The sequence below is a fragment of the Cucumis melo genome, chromosome 12, assembly GCF_025177605.1.
Source record: "Cucumis melo cultivar AY chromosome 12, USDA_Cmelo_AY_1.0, whole genome shotgun sequence".
Classification (NCBI taxonomy): domain Eukaryota; kingdom Viridiplantae; phylum Streptophyta; class Magnoliopsida; order Cucurbitales; family Cucurbitaceae; genus Cucumis; species Cucumis melo.
In genome coordinates this window covers 18338311-18361186 of record NC_066868.1, presented here as the reverse complement: position 1 = coordinate 18361186, position 22876 = coordinate 18338311, and the positions used below count along the sequence as shown (strand labels likewise).

At 35.0% G+C, this 22876-nt stretch overlaps 1 protein-coding gene across 3 annotated transcripts in view; it reads left to right on the top strand.

Annotated features, from left to right (window-relative positions):
- Positions 1 to 19527, top strand: part of LOC103498253 (protein NAP1) — a 29153-nt gene extending 9626 nt beyond the window's left edge. For 2 of the 3 annotated variants that reach the window (XM_008460798.2, XM_008460799.2), the window contains 12 exons: positions 1482 to 1592; positions 1672 to 1750; positions 2598 to 2791; positions 3461 to 3606; positions 7189 to 7270; positions 7400 to 7510; positions 8554 to 8679; positions 8790 to 8929; positions 9450 to 9546; positions 17282 to 18273; positions 18456 to 18671; positions 18870 to 19527. In XM_008460798.2, the coding sequence (XP_008459020.1) occupies positions 1482 to 1592; positions 1672 to 1750; positions 2598 to 2791; positions 3461 to 3606; positions 7189 to 7270; positions 7400 to 7510; positions 8554 to 8679; positions 8790 to 8929; positions 9450 to 9546; positions 17282 to 18273; positions 18456 to 18671; positions 18870 to 19362 (2787 nt within the window). In that variant the 3' untranslated portion in view covers positions 19363 to 19527. Of the gene's footprint in view, positions 1 to 1481; positions 1593 to 1671; positions 1751 to 2597; positions 2792 to 3460; positions 3607 to 7188; positions 7271 to 7399; positions 7511 to 8553; positions 8680 to 8789; positions 8930 to 9449; positions 9547 to 17281; positions 18274 to 18455; positions 18672 to 18869 lie in introns of those variants that run through there. The other variant, XM_051080611.1, reaches the window with a different exon arrangement.
- Positions 19528 to 22876: the final 3349 nt, after the last annotated feature.

The window sequence follows — 22876 nt, the reverse complement described above, 5'->3', positions numbered from 1 at the left end:
AACATTAACATTCTCTCTAACTTCTTTTTCTGCTTTCTTTTACTATATTGGAATAATATTGGAGGACTAACAACATGGGAGGGCTGAACTGCTAATTTAAGCCAAAGTAATTCCATAATCATTGACTATTGGCAACAAATCCTTTGGTAGATCCAGGGGAACTTTATTTGGAGAGACACTTTCATCATTAAACAGAGCATTAAGATCCACCCCTTCAATTTCTGAGACTAATTTAAGGTCAAACGCGCTGAGAGCACCGGTTGATTCTTCACTACCAACACTAAATGGAGAGGAAATATCAAGATGGTTCTCGAAAGAATAATCAGATTTGTAGGGGGAACCTCGCAGAATAGAAGCCTTTGTGTTAGTGATGGTGGATTTAGAAAGATTTAAAAGCTCAGATGTAGAATCTGCATTTACTGACCTAATGAAGCATTCAGGGGCCTGGACTAAAGAGCTGTATACTTCCAGAAGATCCGGATTTTTATCAGAAACGGAGTGCTTGATAGGATGGATCTGAAGAGAGTCCAAAGGGGGAACTTTAAGGTCACAAACCCCATTTAATTCTGAATTTAGGGCTTGTTTAGGCAATCTAAAAACAGAAATTTGAAAACAAGGGATTCAATAAACACCAAAGTTGTATTTCATGTTCTTGGATATGTGTTTGGTAGCATATTAAGAAATTTGATTCCAATTTTGACAACTGGACTTTTGTGGTTTTGGAGGTTTGGCCATTTTGTCTTGCTTAGAACTCTTCCTTCTAGCTTTTCCACTAAGTTGGTAACTCAAGTCCTATTGAGGATGGTTTTCACTGTGGCTTCAGCTTTGGTTAAAGTTTCTCTTCAATTTATTTTGTTCTTCTCTTGGTTTTCAGGTATTTTAGTCTCCAGAAGTTTCCTGTTGTTTTGGAGAGGTTTTATCTTGTCTTTCGAGGCTCTTTTGGGTTTATTCAGAGGTTTTTTTCATTGTTCGGCTTCTGGGGCTGTTTTTTGCAAGATTTTTCTTTGGTTATCTCAGCATTCTCTCTGTGTTTTGTGGGTTTTTATGTTTCAAATTTGGTTCAAGCCCCGAATTCTTGCCTTTATGTTCTCATTTTGTTTCTAATCTTGTTTTTTTTGCACTCCCTTATGGAATTGAATCTTTTGAACATTTGCCTTTTTCCATTTAGTCTATGAAAATTCCGTTTCTTGTTTAAAAGAATTGGTATTTTGGAATTTGTTTTTTGTTGAATTAAAATGTGCATAATATGGCATATTATTAAGTATAGGCCAGCTTGAGCCTAACCCTTGACACAAACAGCTTCTTGCACATCCTTCTAGCCGTGTATGTTATATATTTTCATATTTGAAACTTCTCCAAAAGAGTCTTCGTTTTCATTTAAATATTAGTACACACCACTTAATCCGGGTTTGACTGGTACTTCAAAAAGATACTGATGCATTAACTTTTACATATTTCTCTAACATCAATATTTATGACAGATGGTGTATTCTGCATTGGCTTTAGCACAATCTGAAGTGACCTGGTATTTTCAACATGTGGGAATTGCATCCTCTAAATCCAAAGCGGCCAGAATTATACCAGTGGACATAGTAAAGTGCTTCCACCCTGTAAAATTCCTATACTAAAACGTTGAGGAAATGTTTGGTTTTAATAAAATTTTGTTTGCAGGATCCTAGTGATCCAACTATTGGATTCCTGATAGATGGAATGGATCGTCTTTGTTGTTTAGTGCGCAAGTACATTGCTGGTTAGTCAATGCATCTGAACCTATAAGTCGTAGATTATTGTGAATAAAATGTATTACTCCACATGATATGTAAAAACTATAGCTGTTAGTGGTCAAATTGATTTTCGTACTGTTCATAAATAAATGTTGAGAATGAAGGAGTTTTTAAATATGGCAAAGTGAACCAAAATATTTACAAATGTAGTAAAATATCACCTAGATTGATTGATAGTTTACTATATTTGTAAATATTTTCAGCAGTTTTGTCATTTAAAATAATTTTTTAACGAATAGATTGCTTACACTTTAAGGTGAGTTAATTAACCAAGCATGTTTTTAGATTTTTTTTTTCTTTTAAAAAACAGAATAGTTTTGAATTAGAATGGTAGGCTTGCATATATTTTTCATTCATTTCAGCTGTAATAGTCACGTACTGAATTTCATCAATCAAACTAATATCAAAGTCCATTGTAAAAAATGGATTTAGAAATGATTAAATCTATCTAACAATGTGTTAGGATTATTAGTAAAAAAATTAGGATATTTGAGACATTCTTTATTAGATGACAAGTTGGGTAAATAGAGTTAGAGAATCAGACAATAGAATATTATAGAATGGTCTTTGTGAAGAACTAAGCTCTCGAATAGATAGTAATTCTAGAACATATAGAATGGTTTTAACCTATTGTGGTCACCTATTTAAGATATTATAATCCTAATTACTGATGGGTGAGGTGGTTGTCTTGGAAAGAGCTAGTAAGCAGTTCTAGATACTCTAAAATACCCACACCAAAAAGAAAAAAATACCAATAACATAATGCTCAATGTATATACATCTTTTGACAAATTTATATACGTTCGTGTGCAGCAATTCGAGGTTATGCATTATCATATCTTTCTTCCTGTGCTGGTAGATTCCGGTTTTTGTTGGGCACTCCTGGGATGGTGGCTCTGGACCTAGATGCCAGTTTAAAGGATCTTTTCCAGCAAATTGTTCTTCACCTTGAAAGCGTACCTAAACCCCAGGGTGAAAACATATCTACACTCACACGTGATCTCTCAGTAAGCAACCTTGGAAAGAGCATCTGAACTTTATTTGTACATAGTTTAGTAATCATAAAAAAGATGCAGTTTCTATGCATTCTTTTTCCTAATATGACAAACCTTATTTAAGTTAATGAACAGGCTTAGAAAACTGAAGTGACTGTTTACATCTTGGATGGGTATTTGATAAGTGCTGGTGCTTTTTTAGTAATAATTATTTTTTAAGAAACATATGTGCGCTCTGTTAGTAGCATAATCAGAAGAAGCATTTTGATGCACCTTGTTCCAAAACAGGCTGCAAAGCCTCAATAGCAGCACTCCTTTCATTTCCTACGAAAATTATTCTCATTTCTCTTGCTCACCATTTTCTGTAGAATTTTCTTAAAGTTTTTCTCACTAAAATTTTTTGCTAATTGTATTGAATAAGAGAAATAATTAGTTCAATGTCTAAGAGATTAAGTCGTTTTAACTTTGAAGTGTTACTATTCCCATTGGTTTGAACCTTCCAAGTGTTCTAAAGGAAAAAAGGAAAGAGAAAAAAGCCTAAAGAACCTAGTAAGTATAATCATGCATGTGGTATACAATAGAGGTAATTTAAGTTGAACTTTTGTGTCTACACTCCTTGTTTAATATTTATCATTCTTATGTGCTAGCAGATTCTGAAATGGTAGTTGTCTCCATTTATAGGATTTTCGGAAGGATTGGCTGTCAGTATTGATGATTGTCACATCTTCGCGGTCTTCTATTAACATTAGACACTTGGAGAAGGCAACTGTTTCCACTGGGAAAGAGGGCTTATTATCAGAAGGAAATGCTGCATATAATTGGTCCAGGTTCTTTATCTACCTATAACTCCTTATTGTAATTGGCTTGTAACCCCACCATTGTTTAAGTTTCATTGCACGAAATTCCATTGAATCTATAGTAATATATATTTAATTTGTTCAATTTTTTGCATAACAGTATCTTTCTGAAGAGTGTCTTGTTGCATGTTCTTTTTATACCATGCCAAATTACGAAGTGTAAGGTTTGTCAGGTTTCAATAGTGTTGCGTGGGGATACCTCATCTCCCCTTTCTTTTGTATCGTTCTTGTTTATACTGAAAGTTATCTTTCCTATTAAAAAAAAGTTTTAATATAGTAAATTAAGTACGACCATCGTCCTTAAGATTGGGTTTCTAATCTGACCTATTGTAGTTACTGAGACTTAATTTTTATCTAGATTCTAGAGAACCTAACGGAAAAGTTTGATTAAACTAAAACTACTCATACTTCTAAATAAGGTCAAACGAAATTAAAAAAGATGCCTTACAAATGTGGTTCCATGTATTGGACAATAAACTAAAAGGATAGTTGCAAATGTAGCAATTATATTCAAAATAATTAAGTATATAGCAACATTTTAAAAAAATTGCAAATATAGCAAAATCTGTTAAACTCTATCAATGATATGAGTCTATCACTGATAGACCATGTAGCAAATGTTGGTCTATCACTGATAAACCATAACAGTCTATCAACGATAGAAGTCTATCACTGATAGACTTTACTATATTTGCAATTTTTTTAAAAATATTACTACATACTTAATAATTATTCTAAAAATCGCTACCTATTATAATTATCCTTTTTATTAACTTCCTCTCCTAAGCTAGTTAATTCGCCCACTAATTGGTAAAGTTAACCTCCCTGCGTATTTCCTACAAGCAAGCAAGACATTAATGAACTACTCCAAAAGTATTCTTGATTGTCAGCTATTTGTCACTACAAGGAGATTTTCCCTTTCTGTACTTTTAGTAAAGTAATTAACTACTTCTACTGGAAAATCTCCACCTCCAAGTTCCATGCAAGACTTCACTAACAGTTAATACATTTTTTGTTTTAATCTAATTTTCACTTTCTCAAGGTAAAACTTAAACTAAGTAATAAATTCATCTTTGATTAGGAGACTGAAAGCATTAAGCATACAAACATACAAATGAACTGTTGCAATTTGAAATGGTCTATGTTTATTAATTAAATCAAGAAATAGAACCATCCAAAACAATACACCAAATCTCTAAAACAGAGTTTCTTCACTTAATATCACAATAAGAACAAGAACTGTTTTATAAAGTTGGAAGAAAAAAATCACCAAAGTAAAAGGAGAAGAAAAAACATCAAAATGATGCATCGTTCCCCATATGAAGTCTGCAATCGTGAGTCTTGAATTCCTTCCTTGGCTCTCATGAATACTTTCTAACCTTCAAAATTGATAAGAGTGTATAGAATATATAGAAAGTCCTTGGTAGCATCTCGATACCCGTCTTGACAGCCCATTGGGTCTAATGATTTGATTGCTTATATTTTCAGCATTTAGACACTGTGGTTAGGGTGAAAGTTGACACTATCCGCTAGGGAATTCTTCCTGTAACATTTTCTCATATGTCTCTTTGGCCCCTAAGTGCCCTTTTTTGCTCCAGTTATCCCCATTTTTTGTGCAAATAATCATTATTGCTCTAATTGCTCGAATCCCATAATATAAGCAAACATTCTTATGGAAACACATTTTAATCCAAAAACTAGCTAAAACTACGCCCTAAAAATAAACCATTTTGTGTGTTATCATGTCTCATCAATAATACTCAATTTTCAGTTTGTTAAAAGGAGATAAAATTAGGTAAAAGTTAAAAGTATTTACTTATCCAATTTTATTACACGAGAAATATGAGTTTTTTTTTTTTTTTAATAATAGAAATAACAACTTCCATTGAGGAAATGAAAGAAAACAAGGGCATACAAAAAAAAAAAAGAAAAAAAGGCCCATCGGGAACACCTTGACTAAAAGAAGGGAGTCTGACTGAGTAAAAATGTTACCAATAGAATATTACAAAAGGTCTTTGAAATCAAAACCCAAAGGGATACATGAAATCTAATCAAAGACCAAATCTCACTATGATCCCTTCCCTACCATGAAACATCTGGTTGTTCCTTTCCCTCCAAATGTCCCACAAAATAGTACACCCTTGCAAGCTATAAGAACCCCCTTCTCATTGCAGGGCGGATGGAGGTGGAACTCCTCGATCGTTGCACGAATGCCTCGATGGCCTGCATGGCTAACACTGAACTCCTGCAGAAAAAAGGTCCACACAGCGCGTGCATACTGGTAATCGCAAAAAAGATGATTAAGGTTTTCGTCTATTTCCAACAAAGCATGTAGCAAAAAGACCCAACAAATGAAGTCCTCCTAACAAGTCAACCCGACCAAGAAAAATTAGCTAGATGAAGAACTTGACTTTCTTAGGAACCTTGGTCCTCCAGACCACATAAAAAATAGACTTCCTATGAGGGGAGGGATCCAACAACAGACTGAAAAAGGAATTACACGTATATATCTTTGACTTGGATTGGGACTTTAAACACGAATGTCCCTCCTTCCCTCCCCAAAACTGCACCCCTCAACCAAAGAAAGAAGAGAGGCAACCTCCGCCGTTTCCCTATTGGTCAAATTGTGGCAGAAACCCAAAGAGAAGGACGTAGAATTATCGGATTTAACCAAAAAATATGATATCATACAATTTTTGGAAAAGATAAATGATAAAGATGTTGAAGTGAAGAATAAAGGGAAGACTCCCCCACCCACTGATCCTCTCCAAAATAGGTACCCTTACCATCCTCCACAAAGCAATGAGTAAACTGGGAAAAGGTCGGAAGCTCGAAAGAGATATCTTTCCAAGGATTATGGTGTGAAGGCCACCAAAGAGAATTGGGCTCAAGGGAAAAGTGTGAAGGCCACTTGGCCAACGAAACTTTGTTGCGAATTCTAAGATTACCCAATACAACAACCGTGAGGTCTAAAAAATGGAAAAATGGAGACAAGGCTACAAAACTGGAAGGCATCTAATATTATATGATCATGAACAATGGAAGACTAAAAATCTTTGGCCAAAGAGACAAACACACGACCTTACTTGAGAACTCTGTACTAAAAGTTGTGAGATTGTTTCTACCAAAGAGATCCATGCACAATATAATCTTTTTTAACTACTTTTTAATGTAAAATGTAAGGCACACTAAATTGCAATAAACCTCTTGGGTATAAGTGCGAAGCACAAAAAGAAAGCAGGTTGTTTTCCAGACCCAATTGAAAACTGAAAATATTTTTAATATATATGAGGGTTAATAAAAACTTTAAGAAATTAGAGGTTTTGTGAGAGATTATATGAGAAAGAGAATATTTCTCGAGGATGTTTTTTAATTTCTTTAAATTTTTTTTGGCGCTAACTCTAAGGCATCTGTCTTTTATACTTTCATCTATTTTAATAGAAAAACTTTTTCTCATGACTATAAAAATGTAAAAGGATGAGGATGAACATTATTCAACCACTTGTAGTGCAAAAGATTAACATTTGGATTTTTTTTTTTTAATCATTGCAGATGTGTTGACGAGTTAGAATCCCAATTATCGAAGCACGGAAGTCTTAAAAAGCTTTACTTCTACCACCAGCACCTTACAGCAGTGAGTTATTGTTTTCAGAAACTGCATGGTCCCTATTACCTATATATTTGCAGCTATATTTTGAATATTATGTTTAATTTATAAATGCACTGATAACTTGCTAATGAGCTTGTCTCTGTTTTTCGAAAGGTCTTCAGAAATACAATGTTTGGACCTGAAGGGCGACCTCAACATTGTTGTGCATGGCTTGGCATTGCCAGTAGTTTTCCTGAGTGTGCTTCGCCAATTGTCCCAGAGGAGGTAATTGTTCAACTCATCTTCCTTCTTATAAATCTTCCATCTCGGATTAGGATAGTCCTCTTTTTTCTTTTTGGCCATATTGTGGGGTATTTGGATTGAGATTAGCAATATTTTTAGGGGTTCAGAGGTTATGGGAGATGTTAGATGTTGTTAGTTTTAATACTTCTTTGTGGGTGTCAGTCTGTCCCTCATTTTGTTGTTATCCTTACCTTACCGGCTAGGTTTTATTCTTTTAGATTGAAGTTCGTTCCTGTATAGCTAGGGTTTGGACTCCTTTTGTGGGGTTATTTTATTACTGGCTTGGCCGTGCATATTCCTTAATTTTACTTGATGAAAGCTTGGTTTCTCACTTCTACAACTATATAAATATACCAAATGAAACCGACATCAAATTTGTAGCGTACAAACTGAATTACAGTCCCCCAACTTGGTGGCATCCAGCTTTGTGATTACCAAAGAAAAATGAGCAAGGCGGTTGTTTACATGGCTTAATATTAAGGTGTGACAACTTCTAAAGGAAAGATTTCACCAACTATTAGAGAGTCTTTCTTTCTCTAGAGTGAGGCTTTCTTTGATTCTTTACTTTGCCATTGGAACTTGGAGTAGTACCAAGAGCCTTCAAATTGAGGCATGTGGAGCAATTAGTTTTTTCATTTTTGTGTTTTCATCAACTGAAACGTCTTCAAATTCTCTCAACTGGAATGAGAAGTCTATGGTAAATGTTGATGTACATATACAACACTGTTTTAAAATCTTATGAAGGATTAAGTAAAGATTTGTTGGAGTTGATGTTGATATCTTAAAAGTAGAGAATGAGTGTGAGAAATGAGAGTTTTAGATTATTTCTCTGATATCTGTCTGTAAATGTTTACAATTTGTCTTTAGAGACATCTTGTAGTGGACTAGTGGTGATGGGATCATGATGATTTTTATCTTGGGGGTCTGATTTAGTTCATATTCATATCCACCTATGATTGCATTTCCTTATTGCAAACTCAATCAAATATTTCGTAGTAGCATATTTGATTTGAAGTGCATGGCAGGTCACCAGAATTGGCAGGGACGCTGTACTCTATGTAGAATCTCTCATTGAGTCTATTATGGGTGGTTTGGAGGGATTAATTAATATCCTTGACTCAGAAGGAGGATTTGGTGCCCTAGAGATTCAGGTACTTGTATATTGCGACACTTCAGGCAGCATTCTCATTTGATTAACCAAATTTCACTCTGCTTTCATTTTTGTAAATATTGCTGAGCCTAATGCTTTAACGAATTCCAGCTTCTACCAGAGCAAGCAGCTTCTTTTCTGAATTATGCTTCGAGAGCTTCAATTCCTTTGACTAAATCTCCAAAAGGAGCAGCTGGTTTTCCTTTACCTGGCTATGAGAGCTATCCTGAGAATAATGGTTCAATCAAAATGTAAGCGGTTTTCTTTCTTATAACTTTGGTTTTACCAATTTTGTGACACGGTGGGGTCTTTGAGTTGAGAGGAATAATAGGATTGTCAGGGGGCGGGAGGGTCTTCTAGTGATATTTGGTCCCTGGTTACATTCTGTCTCCCTTTGAGCATCAATGACAAAGCCTATCTATAGTTAATTACACTCTTAATCTTATTTTACCTCACTAGAGTCCCTTTGTGTAATTTGACCCCTTTTGAAACTGCTTATGTGTTTGTATCCGTGTGTTTTCTCATTTTTTCTCACTAAATATCCGGTTAAAGAAAAACTCCAGTAAATATTAACCTGAAGTGGTTTAGCAACGGATTATTTTGTCCAAGTAATCTGTTTCTAGGATGTTGCCTGGAATTTTTTATGCTCTGTTTTGACTGTTTTGGATACTTTGTGTTTCTTATGGAATAAGGGAAAAAAGAATTCTTTTAATACGTTGTTAGTTTTATCATTCAATAAAATGAAGTTAGTCTTAAAAAATTCTCTGACAGGCTTGAAGCTGCAATGCAAAGGTTAACCAATCTATGCTCTGTTCTGAATGATATGGAGCCGATATGTGTTCTAAATCACGTTTTTGTTCTGAGGGAGGTATGATATGATTGCTTTTCACATCTTTTCTTTTTCCTTGACTAGCTTTCCAATCCTTTATGATTTGGGAGTAACGTTGCAGTTTCAACGAGCATTTAAAATCGGCTCCATGCTTTTTTATTCCTTTTTTCTGGGAGTGCAGTGGTATAAGAGGAGGTTTTTCTTTATGTTTGACAATGATATTAGCAAGTTTTCTTTTCTAGTATACTTAGGCAAATTGGACCCTACGGCTTCTTCTAGTACATGGGAGAAATAATAAAATAATTTATTAATATTCTCGTCCATGCCCTACATGGTATAATGAGTTTCTTTCTTTCTTTCTTCTTCTTCTTCTTTTTTTTTTTGTTTTTTTTTGTTTTTTGTTTTTAGAAAGAAATAATTAAAGATCGAATTATATGATAAAAGAAAGAATAACAGATTCTCTTATAGCGTACTTGATCTCATCATGCTGACTGCTGAGAGTTAAGGAGTACAAGTTCTTTTGCATGGTTTGCTAAAATATCATCAAATTTTCTAGATTATTGATTAGAATGTCCTCGTCAGGAAAGAGTTCTTCCAAGTATATTCATAAACACTCTAATTTATCATCTCTTAAGACAGAAATTTGCTGAATAAAACGTTGTTAGAGTGTTTATAGAATTAAATTTATTTTAACTCATTAGCATAAGCTTTTGGGTTGATTGATGGTTATTGATTAATATGGTATTAGAGTAGGAGGTCTAGTGTTTGTGTTTGAACTCCCTTTATGTCATTTTCTATTCAGTTAATATTAATAAGCCCACAAATGTAAAAAATTGTTAAAAGTATTTGTACAATCAAATTTACCCTGACCCATCATTAAGTTTTAGGGTTGAGATTGATGAAACAAAAATATTTGCCTTGTATTTTTCTATTGGATTTGAATAAAATATTTATTTGCTCTATTGTCTGACCACGTATTTCATTATCATAATTTTCTGTGTATTTTCATTTGTGTCTTGTAGTTCTGTAGCTTTCTCTTTGCGAAATTTTTTTTTTATCTGACGTCATTCTAGTAATATCATCCAATTGTTTATTATCGCATTGTGTGCCACTCGTAGTGTAACTTCAGGCTCAAAAGTATGAGTTATAATGAGGCATAAGATGGATCATAAGAGACATGAACTGTTTGTTGGAAAAAGTTCTTATAATGGGTCAGTTGGAATATTTCTTAGAAAATAGAAATATTCTTTCTTATGAAATCAACCTCTTATGTTGTCACTTCTTGGATGAGTGCTTGTATGTAAACAAAGCTGTAAATAAAGCTACAGTAAGCTGTATTGTTAGTTACTATAGTTAAAGATTGATTGTTAGTTAATGTAGTTAAAGATTGATTGTTAGTTAATGTCGTTTAAAGATTGTTAAGTTAGTACTAACTTCTTTGTATTAAATCTTCCTTATAAATAAAGCTCTTCCCTCTTATTGGGGAGTAGAATATTGGTATGAGAGGGTATGCTCTCGAGACCTATGGCTATCTGGCGAGGAGTACAACCGGTGGTAGTTGAGCAACCTGCTCAAAATCAAGAGGTGGAAGACACTCTCGTCTTCTCTCTAAGAACCACCTCGAGATGCTTGCTGTTTGTGGAAGCTTCGTTGGAGGGAATTCATGACATGTTGAATATGGTAATTCAAAGGCTAGATGCTTTAATCAATGTCCAGTCCACCAAAAAGATGAAAGAGTCGTACGGCATTGGGGAAGACGAGGAAGAAGAGGATTTCGACAACAAAACCACCAAGAATTAAATCAAGAAATGCAGGAACGTTGGCCAGAATTTCAAGATTGTCTCCAAGAACATGATAGCTGGAGTTCTCCGGTGAAGAAAACGGAAATAATGATTTTGGCAATGCAAGAACACAAAGAAATAAAGGCCACGGAAGAAGGAGACAAGAATCACATGAGTATAAGATGAAGATTGACCTCCCCAATTATGATGGTAAGCGTAATATTCAAGCTTTTTTAGATTGGATTAAAAATACTGAAATTTTTTTCAGCTAGATCGGAACACTCGAGCACAAGAAGGTTTGTTTAATTGCTTTGAAACTAAAAGGTGGAGCCTCGACATGGTGGGATCAGCTTGAAGTTAACTGCCAAAAAACAAGGCAAGAGACCAATACATTAAGAATGAAGAATCTAATGAAGCGTTTCTTGCCACCAAACTATGAACAAACCTTATATGTGTTGAGATGTTAAGAGTCCTACATTGGAAAAACCAAGGAGACTCACATTCCTTATAGGGTAGATGAGCTAGTCCTCTCATTGCCAATTGGTTTTGAGATGAAATCCCATACTATCAAACACGATATTAGAGTAGGTGGCCCATAGAGGTTCTATGTTCAAGCCCCTGCATTGTCGTTTCCTCCCCAATTAAAATTGATTTCTACTTGTTAGGTCTTTCGAATATTTCAAGCCCTCAAGTGAGGGGGTGTGTTAGTGATATATAATTAAATTTGCCTTCAACCAGAGCTTGAACTTTTGGGTGAATCGGTAGTTTAATAATATGCTCAATACCAAAACTGCCAACAGAGAGTTTGAAAAGTAGCCGACTACATTGAAGAATTCCTTCGATTAGGAGTTAGAATCAATCTGATGGAAGGAGAACAATATCTAATGATATTGTTCTATTTGTTGGAGGTTTACGGCTGGACATAAAAGAGAAGGTGAAGTTACAATCCTTTCAATGGCTTTTTGAAGCCATTTGCTTTGCTGAAACTGTAGAAGAAATGATTGATTCATGAGCAAAGAACCCAAGATAAATGCAATGGGATCCTTCTTCTTCAAAGAAGATTCCATGTACAAACTTTTTAAAGAACCTTCCCCAACCTGTGAAAGAGAAAGTAAGTGACAAGATTGAGGAGAAAAACAACAAGGACAATTCTGAAGCTGCAAAACCAACCAGGAATTCTTACAATTGTCCTTTTTCTGGCACATGTTATAGATGTGGCCAGACCAACCACCCTTCTAATGCTTGCCCTCAACGAAAAATGATAGCTTATGTTGAAGAAGGAAATCGATCAATTGATGATTTTGAAGAAGAAGAGGAAGCTGAATTAGTTGAATCCAATGAGGGACAGAGATTATCATGTGTTCTACAAAGAGTTCTTATTGCTCCAAAAGAACAGTCCCATCCTCAGAGGCATAGCCTCTTCAAGACCCGATGCACCATTTATGGGAAAGTATGCAATGTGATAATTGACAGTGGCAGTACAAAAAATTGTCTCTAAAAAATTAGTTGCAATCTTGAATCTCATAAGAGAAGAAAATTCCAATCCTTATAAGATTGGGTGGATCAACAAGGGAGGAGAAACTTAAGTCAGCAAGATTTGTTCAATACCTTTATCCATTGGAAACCACTATAAAGATCAAGTAGTTTATGTGATGTTTTAGAGATTGATGTATGTCATATCCTTCTTGGACAGCCATGGTACTTTGATCTTCGTACTACACATAAAGGCCGAGAAAGTACTTATGAGTTCCACTGGATGGACAAGAAAGTAATCCTTCTTTCGTTGAATAAAGGAGAAGGAATGAAGAGCAATAAGAAGAGTGGCAGCCTATTTGTCACCATCAGTGGGAAGAAACTTTTAGAAGAAAGAGATGAAGATATTTAGGTGCTAGTTGTTTCCAATCCCCAAGAAGAAGATCCTACCGAATTGCCACTGTTTGTTCACACCCTGTTTGAAATCTTTCCCAAGCTGATTTAAGAACCAACTACACTACCTCCCCTCTGAGATATTCAACACAATATTGAGTTGTTGCCTGGTGCCACACTTCCCAATCTTCCTCATTATCGAATGAGTCCCAAGGATAATGCTATTTTGCACCAAACTATTGAAGAGCTTCTAAAAAAATGACACATTCAACCGACCTCAGTCCTTGTGCAGTTTCAGCCTTATTAACTCCAAAGAAAGATGAGACTTGGCAGATGTGTGTGGACAACAGAGCAATAAACAAAATGTTAGGACGCCTTCCGCTGCACTTACAAAATCCCAACAACACTAGAGAAACAGAGAATACTTTGTGGATATTTATGTATTGCTATCAACCAGAAAATGTTCACAATGATAATCCAGAGCAAAAGGAAAATAAGAACAAAAAGATATGAATAAGGAAAAATAATAAAGACTCCCCAACAATTTGAGAAGGCTGGTTCTTCTCCCAAAGCTCTCAGCAACTTTTCCTAAAATATAACCTACCTCATCAATCCCCAAAAACATTACTTAAGTACCTCCATTCCCCTGGTGGGTCCCCCAAGAGATATTCCTTTAATTTATTCCTATTGGCCAAGCTATTTTCTTGAATATTCTCTTTTTTACCCCTGCATTTGTAGGTATGTATGATAGGAGGTCTAACACAAAATCCCTGTCAAATACAGGTTTCCTATACCAAGAATTGGTAATTTGCTAGACCAACTTGGGGGAGCCTCAATGTTTTCTAAAATTGATTTGAAAAGTGGATATCACCAAAACAGAATTCGACAAGGAGATGAATGGAAAAATCTTTAAGACAAATGAAGGCCTTTTCGAATGGCTTGTAATGCCTTTCGGGTTGACAAATGGCCCAACACTTTCATGAGACTCATGAATTAAGTACTACATCCTTTCCTTAATAAATTTGTAATTGTTTATTTTGATGATATCTTGGTTTTTAGTAGGGATATTGAAGAACATCATCAACATTTACACCAACTATTCCAAACTTTAGCTCTTAATTAACTTTACATCAACCTCAAAAAATGAATCTTTTTTGTCAAAGTGACTGCATTCTTAGGTTTCATAGGTGGTGAAAATCAGATCAAGATGGACAAAAAGAAGATTGAAGCTATTAGTAGTTGGTCAATTCCCACTTGTACAAAAGAAGTTCAAGCATTCATTGGTTCGGCATCCTTCTACCTAAAATTTATTTAAAATTTCAGCTCTCTTGCTGTTCCATCTACTAATTGCTTGAAGAAAGGAAGTTTCGTGGGGAATATTGTAGCAACAAAGCTTTGATACTTTGAAGAAAGAGCTTAGCAGCAGCCCAGTTTTTAAGACTACCGGATTTCTCACATTCATTTGAAGTAGCAGTGGATGCTTGTGGAACCAGCATAGGGGCTATTTTATCTCAATTTGGACATCCGGTTGAATATTTAAGTGAAAAACTTAGTCCTTCGAGGCAAGCTTGGAGCACTTATGAGGAAGAGATGTATGCACTTGTTCGAGCCCTAAAACAGTGGGAGCACTACCTACTGTTCAAAGAGTTCTTGCTGATAACAGATCATTTTTTCTCTTAAATTCCTACAAGCACAGAAGAATATCAACAAAATGCATGCCAGATGGGTGTCTTTCATCCAAATATTTGACTTCGTGATCAAACACAAAGCTGGACAGGAGATAAAGTTGCTTATGCCTTACGCAGGAAGTCCTCATTGCTCATGCTCCTTTTTACCGAAATCATTGCCTTCAAACACCTACCAGATCTCTATGAAGATGATACTGATTTCAGCAAGCTGTGGTACAATTATAGTCATCATATCCAAGTAGGGGGATTCCTTATTGTTGATGAATTCTTGTTCAAAGGAGAACACACTTCAGTTAGAGAAGCAGTACTGAAAGAAGCACACTCAGGAGGATTGGCTGGTCACTTTGGCCAAGATAAAACATTTGAATTGCTGGCTTCTAGATACTTTTGGCCACAACTTCGAAAGGATACAGACAATCTTGTGAATGCTAAAGGAACTAGCTCTAATGCTGGTTTATACACCCCTTTGCCAATACCAGCAACCATCTGGGAAGACTTCAATAGATTTTGTTGTGGGATTGCCCAAAACACAAAGGGAATTTGATGCCGTAGTGATAGTAGTGGACAAATTCAGCAAGATGGCTCATTTCCTAGCTTGCATCACCAATGATGCTGTTTATGCTACTACCCTTTTCTTCAGAGCGTTGTGAGACTCCACAGAATTCCTAAGACTATTGTTTCTGATAGGGATGTTAAGTTCCAAAGCAACTTTTGGCAAACCCTTTGAGAAAAATTCGACACTACACTCAAGTTCATCACTACCTCACACCCTCAAACTGATGGCCAGACTGCATTTACTAATAAATCCTTAGGAAACTTAATTCGATGCTTGGGTGAACACACCCAAAACAATGGGACATGACCCTTGCCGAAGCTGAATTTGCCTTCAATAATATGAAGAATAGAACCACTGGCAAATGCCCCTTTGATGTTGTCTACACTAAAGCTCCTAGACTCACTTTTGATATAATTAACTTACCTACTAGTGTGAATATACAAAATGAAGCAAAAGAGATGACAAACCACATACAGAAGTTTCATAAAGAAGTTCACGACCACTTAATAAAAAATATAGCATCATGTAGAAAAGAGACAGATAAGAAGAGAAGAGAAGTTCACTTCCAAGTAGGAGATCTTGTTATGGCACACTTGAGAAAAAAAGATTCCCAGCCGGAACTTATGGAAAGCTGAAGGATAAGCAGACTGGCCCTTGCAAAGTGATTGCAAAATATGATCATAATACCTACAAAATTGAACTACCCGGAAGAACTGAATATCGACCCAGTTTTCAATGTGGCTGACTTAAAGAATATCTCGTCCAAGATGATTTCAAGTTTGCTGACCCAGCTTGAGGACAAGCCTAGTTTTAGGGAGGTGGATTATGGTGTAAACAAAGCTCTAAATAAAGCTATAGTAAGCTGTATTGTTAGTTACTATAGGTAAAGATTGATTTTTAGTTACTGTAGTTAAAGATTGTTAAGTTAGTTACTTAACAATCTTTCTTATAAAAGCTCTTCCCTCTCATTGAGGGCTAGAATACTATTCATACAATTATCCCTTTGGTAGTTTACACTATGTATAATGTCTGTAATTCATTTGTTGTCTTTTTTTGAAATTGTACGAGAGCTTGGAACAAATTCTAAACATGATTCTCTCTCCTAAGAATTCAAACTTTCAAAATAAATTAGTCCCAAATTAACTTGAAATAGAAACCATGCAGAATCAACAAGTTTATAAAAAGGAAAAAAAAAAAAAAAAAATTCAACACTGAAAATATTTGTTTGTCAATAGAATTTACTAGACTTGGTAGTCAATGAACTCGGGAGGTCTAATATGTTAAGCTGGTGATCCAAAGAATTGGAAACATTTTGTAGTCGGTTAACTCATGAGGTTCAATAAGCGAAGTTGGTAATTTTCAAGGAATTTACAACATTTCGTAGTCAACCAACTGGTGAGATTTAACAAGTTAAAGGACTTTGAAACCATGATCTCAGTTTAGTAAAGAATGCTAATGAAGTTTGGAAGTTTGGCTCAATAGAAATAATAGGTTTCTAAGAGTCATAGGTCAAGTGAGGAAGGTTGGGAGTTGGGGAGGTTTAGCCTCCCTGTGGGTTTTGATCACTAGGTCTTTCTGTATTTATGATCTTAGTTTGATTTGTCAGATTGTAGTCTCTTTTCATTTTTCGTAGTTTTTCAAGATCTCATTTTTTTTATTGGGCATTGTTTTTCTTATGCCCTTTTATATTTTTTCGTTATGCTCAATAAAAGCTTGGTTTTTGACAAAGAAAAAACCACTTTGTTCTTTATATTATTGTTCTTTCTTTAAATGTGGCTTCCTTTGTCTTGTTAACAATATCAATATTTATGATTCTTTTTGCATCGTGCATCATCTAAGATAATCATTTGACTTCATGTTAGCTTACAAACTATTTGTTGCAGTATATGAGAGAATGCATCCTTGGGAACTTCAGGAGGAGGCTACTTGCTGTAATAAAAACTGAGAATGACCTTCAACGACCTTCTGTTTTAGAATCTTTGATTCGTCGGCATATCAGCATCGTCCATCTTGCGGAGCAGCATATTAGCATGGACCTTACCCAGGGAATGCGAGATGTTTTGCTTGCTGAGGCTTGCTCGGGTCCAGTTTCATCTTTGCACTCTTTTGAGAAGCCAGCAGAGCAACAAACAGGATCAGCAGCTGAAGCTGTGTGTAACTGGTACATTGAAAACATCATCAAGGATACTTCAGGTGCTGGAATTCTATTTGCTCCAGTTCACAAATGCTTCAAGAGTACAAGGCCTGTGGGTGGATATTTTGCTGACTCTGTCACAGATGCAAGAGAATTACAAGCCTTTGTTCGGATATTTGGTGGCTATGGAGTGGATAAGTTAGAGCGTATGCTAAAAGAACATACAGCAGCACTTTTGAACTGTATCGACACATCATTGAGGTCTAACCGTGAGGTGCTCGAGTCAGTTGCCAGCAGTTTGCATTCTGGTGATCGAATTGAAAGAGATGCATCCATTAGGCAAATTGTAGACATGGAGACAATAATTGGATTCTGTATTCAAGCGGGTCTAGCTCTGGCTTTTGATCAAAACTTAGCTGAAGCAGCTGGAATTGTTCTTGAAGATAGTGCACCCTTGATTTATTCATTATTATCTGGGTTTGTTAAAAACATACCCTATTCATTACCTGAAAGGAAGGATATTAGGAGAATGAGAGAAGTGGCTAACGGTGTTGCAGTAATCTCTGGTCATGATTCACAATGGATAAGATCTATATTGGAAGATGTAGGGGGTGCTAACGATGGTTCGTGGGCTTTGTTACCATATTTATTTGCCTCCTTCATGACTTCTAATATTTGGAACTCAACTGCCTTTAATGTTGATACGGGAGGCTTCAACAATAATATTCATTGTTTGGCAAGGTGAAATGGCACGTCTTTTAATCTTACAATAACTGTTTCCAAGTTCAAATACTCGTCAAGTTTTGTTGATTAAATCTTCATTTGTAATAGTGTTCCATCCCAACTTAGCCTTGTGCTAATCTGGTTTTTTCTATTATATTTATTTTTTATCTCTTGCAAAACTCAACTAAATGTGATTGCAGGTGCATCACTGCAGTGATTGCTGGAAGTGAGTATGTGAGATTGGATCGTGAACACGAGCAGAGGCAGTCTTTTCCAAATGGTCATGCTGGTGGAACATTGAATTCTGCCGAGGCTGAGAGTCTTTCATCGGTTGAAGCAAGCATAAAGTCTACAATGCAGCTCTTTGTAAAACTTGCTGCTGGAATTATTTTAGATTCGTGGAGTGAAGCTAACAGGTAATCTAAGTTTGCATATTTATTTCTTACTTTACGTTCTGATTGTAACTCAAACTGTTTGTTTGAATGTCCAAAACTTGCTCAAGCTGAAGGTTTAAGTCTTCCACATTAAATATAGAATGCACTTCAACGTAAACATTTTTGGTTTCATTAATCGACATAATATGTAGGTTGGGTACTAACCTCGTTTCTCAACAGATCTCATCTTGTACCACAGCTTATCTTTCTCGATCAACTATGTGAGGTCTCACCTTACCTTCCAAGAAGCTCTTTGGAGCCATATGTTCCTTATGCCATTCTACGTTCAATCTATAGCCAGTACTATGCCAATTCTCCAGGGCCATTGGCGCTCCTCAGTCCTTCCCCACACTATTCCCCCGTCGTGTCACTATCTCATGGATCCCCTGCGCCACGCCAGCCTCGTGGCGATGCTACTCCTCAGCACGGAAGTAGTGATTTGAGTTACTTCAAGGGGTCAATGATGCATGGTCAGAGTTCTGTCTATGATCATGATAGTGGAAGCTCAAGAAGCATTGAAACTAAACACCGGAATGCCCGTCGTTCAGGTCCTTTGGATTACAGTTCCAGTCGGAAAGCGAAACATGTTGAAGGTTCAACTTCAGGCAGCTCAGGTCCTAGTCCCCTTCCAAGGTTTGCTGTCTCAAGGTCTGGACCGCTAGCGTACAAGTAAATGTAAAACTGCCTTTGCCAAATTATACATAAGTTATCCTTTTCCATTGTTCACTTTCTTTTGGCATTGTAGTCTATGAATTTTGTTCAAAAGATACTTCCGAAATTGCTTCAGGCTCTATGATAGATTAAATATCAATCAAATGAAGTAGTTCCTTCGATCTTACTTATTGTGATTACGATTCTTCTAAACACTTTTGATGATCATTTTACAAAACTTTTCTTCTGAAATTTTCAAATTGATCAACGTTACCAATGATCATCAACTGAAACTCTTAATTGAAAGGCATCTACTTTGTTCCAGGTTTGGCTTCAAACTAACGCATCTTTCATTCCCTTTGATGAAGAGTTTTGATAATGGCATGTGGGAAAGGTGACTCCAATGAACTGTTGTAAAGGAGAAGAAAAAAGATAGAATCCAAAATAAAGCAGCTGCAGATCTCTTACTAAATGTTTGAGAAAAGTAACTCTAGCCATGAGAGAATTATACCATTCGATCTCCACATTCAAATTAAATTTAAATAAACTATCTAGCCATGATAGAATGATGTGAGACCACCCATTTTTTACACTTGAAAGAGTACTGTGAAACAACCAATTGGAAATGTTTATAGAGGGCAACAGAAAAAATGGAAGGAAAGTTGGGTTTAGTCTATATGCTTTCAAGTTGGTAACAATATATACTTTCCGATTCGTAACGATTTAGTTTTTATATTTTACAATTTATAATAAATTTAGTCATTGAAGACTTTTATCAAAATTAAGTAATGTTCTAAAAAGTGAAGTTTTGAAGCTCTTAAGTTTTGAAGATAAGAATTGAAGATTCGAAGAAAATAATTTCTTTCAAGTTTTGAAAATTGAAATTCTAGAGCTCTTAAGTTATGTAGACCAGAGCTTTAAAACTTTAAAAATTAGAAGAAACTCCTAAGATTCAAAGATCGAAGCTCCTAAGTTTTGAAAATTAACGCTCTTAGGGAGTTTTGAAGAGTTAAGTTTTTCAAGTGTGAAAACCGAAGTTCTCAAGTTCTAAAGAATTGAAAATCTAAACCATACTATAGTGAAATTAATAAATGCAAAGTTCAAATTCTACGAATCAATTTTTTTTGAAAATCTCATCAGGTTGACACGTCTAATAGGACCTCTCTACTTTTATCTCTTTCTGTTATATACAATTAGATGTCATCTAAAGACATTACTTTCAGAACTTCAAGCGACACTTATATGCATGGGATCAGTCACTTGTAGTCGTTTCATAGAGTTTATGTAATAGGAAGGGACACTAACCATTGAAATCACATGAAATAATATATGTGAGAAACTATCGAAATCAACAAAAATAACATGATTGTCATCAAAGAAAATCCACCTCATAAAGTTGAATTAAATTTCTTCGAAAATCTCATTGAACATGGACAATGAGGGAGAATTTTCACTTCCCTTTACAATTCTTAACAATTCTGATTTTATACCTATTATATTCCATCGTTGAAATTTAAACACCTCGCAAATTGAACTCTTGCTAATTCAACCCTCTAAAGAGAGACTACAGCCATGCCTTGCTCTTTTTATTTTTTTTAAATCTATTCAAGTACTTGCTATATATATATATATATATAAATTATTAAAGATCAATACCAAACATAAGAGCATAAATACTACAAAATCTAGGTCACATTGATACAGTGAGTGACAATTGAAATCTTAAGGTAGAATTCATAAACGATAATTTCAAGGTTTTTTCTTCATCTCTTTTACTTTGTCGGAATTACTTTTTGGAGAAACTATTTATGATTGTGAAATTAATGTAAAATTAAGGTTAAATTTCAAAATAAAATTTCCTTGTTTTGGTAGTATGTTTCAAAATGAAGAAAGTTTTAATGGTAGTATATTTTTATACTTCGGTTAATTTGATGATTTTTGTAATGTACGTTTTGGATGTGTTCAGAGGTGACAGATTTACAAAAATGTTAAAGTTTTATAATAGAACGTTGAAATATTATTGTTTGTCATGTGTTCTGATTACAACTTTTTTAGAAAGGATCAGTATAATTTGGATATGATTTTTTTATTCACATTTTCGCAAGGGAATATGGTGTCCATATTGGCTGGTTAAGATTCATATTTTGGTTTTTCAATTTTTTTTAAAATATCGTGCAAGCATATAGGTGCGTTTGGGTTTTTCAAAATTTTTAAGAAATAGATGTGTTTGGATTGTTTATGAAAATAAATGGTTTTCTTTTTAAGAATACATTTTTAATTTTTTTTTCTTTTAATAAAATGTCAATGAAGAACATGATCGTTCGGTTCAGGTTTGGTTCGATCTTTTTATAAATGTTTATATGCAAAATTGTGTTTGGTTTGTTATATACTAGCAACGTTTATACTTAGGTCAAATTACCATAAAAGATCAACTACTAATATTAAACATTATGAACTAATTTTATAAAAAAATACACATGTTTTGAATTTTTTAAAAAATATATTTTGAAATTAATCCCTCCTTATCTTGACATTATTAATTTGTTAGTTACTAGAAACTAAATATTAATTTCATTTTTTTGTATTAATTTTTTTATCTGGACAATTTAATTTTAGAAGCACAAATATCTTGAAATGTAAAATATAACCATAAAAAATAATGATTGCCAAGAATAAAATATAAAAAAGATCAATAATTTTTTCGAAATAATATAATATCAACTAGACACAAAGTTGTGCAATTTGATCACGTTCTTCATTCATCTTCATTTCATGAACTGAACGTGTTGAGTAAGAAATTTTGGCCAATTAAATTCTGCTACGTCATCATAACAAACATTGTGATAATTATAATTCCATTGGGTTTGGGTAATTTTCTCATACCCAATTCAATTAGGCCGAAGATATAAAAAGTGAGCCAAAAAAATAATGAGCCCGAGCCCGAGCCCACCAAGCAAATGAGTCCAAGCCCAAGCCCATCAAGTAAAAGGGCCCAAGCAACCAGGAAATGGGCCCAATCCCAAGCCCAATAGGCAAATGAGTCCTAGCTACCTAAAGCCCTTTATTTTAAATAGAGACCTTTGTCATTCATTTTAGAGGCTTTGGATTGAAGGAATAACTGAAGCTCTGAAGAATTGAAGACTCAAACTTCTAAAAGCTCTCAAGACGTGCAAGTTCTTATCAACCTCGAGATCATCCTTCTGAAAGATTGAAGACTTTTGGAAGATTAAAATTTTCCAGAATTCCAGAAGATTGAAGCTCGAATCGACTTGCAATCACAACTTCCAGAAGATCGAGGACCACGAAGTTCTAAGTTTAAATTCTTCACGAGAGAAAGAATTAAAGGAGTAAATACTAGAGATTGTATCCACAATACATAAATCAATACAAAGTTCAATTCCATGAATTACATTTCTCTTAAAATCTCGTGTGAATAGTTTGGCACGCCCAATGGGGCCGTCTCTACCTTTCATCTCTTTCACTTTTTGAAGAACATCTAAAGAAATCATGACATCTCAAGGCAACACTTCCAAAGC